This window comes from Clupea harengus, chromosome 12, assembly GCF_900700415.2.
Source record: "Clupea harengus chromosome 12, Ch_v2.0.2, whole genome shotgun sequence".
NCBI lineage: Eukaryota > Metazoa > Chordata > Actinopteri > Clupeiformes > Clupeidae > Clupea > Clupea harengus.
Genome location: NC_045163.1, coordinates 26,331,988 through 26,336,251, shown reverse-complemented (window position 1 = coordinate 26,336,251; position 4,264 = coordinate 26,331,988). Strand labels below are relative to the sequence as shown.

Here is a 4,264-nt window from a genome sequence, read left to right as displayed (position 1 = left end):
TGGGGACAGCATAAGGGACAGAGGAGACACATTGGGACAGAGGAGACACATGGGGACACATGGGGACAGCGCAAGGTCCCGGGACAGGAGCAGCAATGGCAGCAGCGATGACACATGTGGATTAATCGGATTGACCCAGAGGTTATCGCACAGACTTTTATAATGATCACGATATGACGTGTCTCTACTGGCCTCTAAATGAAAAAATAAAAAAAATGGGTTCAGACTTAACTAGAAATTTTCCACATTTGTAGGACAGCTCTCTACGCTGATACACACACACACACACACACACACACACACACACACATCCCTCACACACACACACACACACACACACACACACACACACACACACACACACACTGTTGACTGTGTGCCACACAGCTCTCTACGGCTGGGAGTATTTTTCCATAATACAGATTACACTTCATTTAGGGCATTCCAGTTCGGCCTAAAGCGCACAACTGTTCGTTTCACTTCAGATGAACTGCTAGGGGAAAGGCAAGACAGAGAAATGAGTTCAATAAATATACATAAACAGAGTATGATTAATGATTAGATGAGAGAATTCCACAGGCTCCACAGTTTTCCAGAATTAGTTTGGTTTTTTTGGCCAGAAAGTCACATAAAAGGTTGCAAAACAGCCCAAGGACAAACAGTAAATGAGTCCCTTTGAGTGGCACCTTCAGAAGAATGCAGGTCCCTCATAACCAAACGTCAAAACAGGAAGGAGATTTATCCAAACAAGATTACCTGTCATCATTCCCGTTAAATGATGCTGTCCCCAACTCACACCGCGAGCTGAAAGTGGGCCTTTCTCTTTCCTCTGGGAGACAAGGCGTGCAAAAGATCCCACCAGACAAACACAAATGTTTGGCCTCCCTTCACAGGAGCTTCTACGTGCAATGTTTTATGTTATTGTTATTGATTGCAGGGGGCGACAGTGGTACAGTGGTAGAGAAGTCGTCTAGTAATCAGAAGGTTGCTAGTTCGATTCCCTGTCGAAGTGTCCTTGAGCAAGACACTGAACCCCTAATTGCTCCTGATGTGCAGTGTGCCATCAGTTAAAATGTAAAATGTGTATACATTGTAAGTCGCACATATCTAAGTCGCTTTGGATAAAAGCGTCTGCTAAATGACTAAATGTAATGTAAATGATTGCAGTCTTGGATTTTCAGTGTAGTACATTTTTCTTCACGAATCTATCTATTTCTATCTAATGAATGTATTCCCAGGTGAATTGTGTGCAGGCGTGGCCATAAAGGTATCCGATTCCTTCTTTACAGAGTTCATTTAACCCTGCCCCATGGGCCTTGTGGTCCACTCATATATCAGCTGTTCTCTGAACTAGATAATATAGTTTTAATAGAAAGGTCTGGAGGCGATGACGATGCAACCACATCAACAGCACGTTCCGTGGCATAGAACCTCAAGAACCTCACTCCTGTAACTTCTTTTGAATACTTTTTGTTTTCATATTGTTCTATACTACGAAGTGTCACGACAGAAAGAGCTTTTCTCAAGTAAATGTATTTCATTGGGGGAGGGAGATCTGAAGTCATTCATGCTGCTTCTCTGCTAGCGTACGAGTTTTTTTGAACCAATTGTTGAAAAGAGAGAAAAATATGTCTTTATTTTCCCCTGTTTTCTTAGAAGTCAGATGAGCGTCTGCATTCGCATATATCATCCATCTAGAATATGCATTCGCAAAATATATCATCCATCTAGAATCTGCAATCGCATATCTCATCCATCTAAACAGCAGAACGAGGAGAGGTCATTTGTGTAATCCTGAACTGAAATGCCCGGACAAACTGCTCAATGAATCACCCAGAGAGTTCCTGCCTCAGGAGGAATGTTTGAGACAGTGGCACGGCACGGCACACATTTCTCAGGACTATTGTTCTGCTTCCAGGTGAACACCGACACAAAGAAACATTCAACTCATGAACACCCCAAAGCTCCTTACACCACTGTTTGTTTGCTCATGCCCCATACTCAATGTCGCAATCCTTGGAAAACTAAAGGATTTGAGGTGCATTATTGCCAATACCCAAAACAAAGCCCATCAGAAGCAGAAAGGATAACAGGCTACTCAAACAACGCCTTGGCACAGGAAGCAGTCTTGCCATAACAAGCACTATGCCAGGCACGTTGACTTTCAACAAATCTTTGCTGTCAACTAAGATCAGTTTGAAAACAAAGGCAAAGGATTTTATAAAGTAACAGCAGCACCCCTATTGTGCAGAGGGGATATAGTGGGCAGTTAGAAGCGGGTGAGATTATTGTAGTGTCGACTGTCATTTCAATTCTTTGCGTCAAACAGCATGTGAGTTTAACAAGTAAACATTGAATTATCAGAGGAATAGTTTTCTGGTCAGGTCAAAATGTCAACTATCTTTATGTTCAAACAAAGTCAAATAAATCAAACCAAGCTACTATCTACCCCACATGCCTCGCCCACGACAACACCATGTAATCAGTTTAAATGTTGGACACCAACTTCATAAAAACATTCCAGCAGAACTGGAAAGTAATTGCATGCTCAAGATCATTCTATAAGTGTGGGACAATCAAGCACACGGTTGCCCTCTCTAGGGAGTCTTTATCATACCAGTGGTATTATGTGTGTGATTTAACACCAACTACTGTCACTGGTTTCATGCATTGCCATTCAATGCATTATTGTCCCCAAGGGATCAGTATAATCCATATGTATGTAATACAAATACCGTATTCACCCGAACTGCATTTGCTGGCAAAAAGATCTCAGGCTGTTGTAAACTTGGGCAAAACATGTGTTATCTGAGGATGGTTGAAGGAGTGAGATGGGAACAATATGTGGGTACATAATCCATATACATGGAAGATACGTCTCAAATCGAGGGTGCAGAGCATGCACATCTGAAAAAAAACCACTGTGTTCCTGGAAACACAACATGCTAAGAAGCCGCAGATGCTGTGCTGTGTTGAAATCGACCAGAACACACACAAAAAACCGGTAGGTTACTTAACAAAACACGTATGATATTGAGTGTGCAAACATAGTGCCTTCAATGAAAGTACATCCACAAACAAAAACGACATTGTCGTAAAATGTATCCAGGCTAAATGTTTTTGCATAACCATCATCGCATCCATATGCTACAACGATTGCACACATTCCCGGTGAATCAAATTCAGCACCACCGGCTTAGAGAGCTCCCGCGTCCATCATCGGTCATAACTTAAGTTACGCTCCTGTCCACACGTGGCTGCACGCACTCTGTCCAGTCTCCTGATTGTGATAGACATTTGGGTGTGCTACATGTGATATTAAAGGCTTTGATCAAGCGAACCATTAAACCTATTGCGGCATTTAGGCGGAAGATATAACTTTTCATCGACAAATAGTAGCCCAAAATAAGTTTCCTGCGTAACTTACGATTGGAGCCATGTCATATTGTAAATCAAAGTGGAAAGTATTTGCACCTACCACAGCTTTGGCATAAGACTTTGCTGACATCCTTTCTGACGGCTCGCTTGATCTCGACAGGTGGGAAAGCTGCGGTGAACACCGACGTGTCATTCGTAGACTCCATAAAGAATATATAGCGCGTGTCAGCGCTGAGTGTGAAACAGTTATCTCCGCTGTACCACAGCAGAGAAACAATAGAATCCTTCGCCAGACCTCCCGCCTTGATCTCCCACACTTGGTGGACCCTCACCCTGACGTGATGTGGCTTCAAATCTGATGTCCGGTTTGGCACCGGTTCCTGCACCTCATCGATCAGGTCGTTCATCATCTCCGTGGTACTCTTGTTCACTTTGGCCGCGTTCCGCTGCGCGTTGATGTCACTCTCTTGTCCATCGTCCTGGAGCTTGCCCTCCACTACCACTCCGGACCGGTGCACCAACTCCTGCACCGATTCCAGCCGTGGAGAGGATGGGTTACAAGTGAGACTGCTGCAAAGAGCTCCTTGCGGGTGAAGAGACAAATAAGCAAAACAAACATAAAAGACAGAACGTGTAAAATAATTCCGTGCCATTGAGACATGTGCCTGCATTGTGTCTTGTCTTCGTCTCTGCAAAACCTAGGGCAAAGCGTTGGCAAGTATGCAAAGGAGTGTTAATTCAGATGGAAATGCCGTTTTGCGAGACTGCGAGGTCAACACTACTGAGTTCTCCCTGGCGCCGCAGTTGCAGCCGCGAGAGAGGTGGGCGGAGCTGCAACTGGGAAAGTCTCCGTGTGTGACTGAGGATTCCCTCCATTGGCACGCGC

General features: G+C 44.1%; 1 protein-coding gene across 5 annotated transcripts in view; it reads right to left on the bottom strand.

Annotated features, from left to right (window-relative positions):
- Positions 1-4,264, bottom strand: part of nrg1 (neuregulin 1) — a 105,250-nt gene extending 100,986 nt beyond the window's left edge. For 4 of the 5 annotated variants that reach the window (XM_031578153.2, XM_031578152.2, XM_031578154.2 and 1 more), the window contains exon 1: positions 3,479-4,264. In XM_031578153.2, coding sequence (XP_031434013.1) covers positions 3,479-4,049 — 571 coding nt within the window. In that variant the 5' untranslated portion in view covers positions 4,050-4,264. The remainder of the gene's footprint in view (positions 1-3,478) is intronic. The other variant, XM_031578145.2, reaches the window with a different exon arrangement.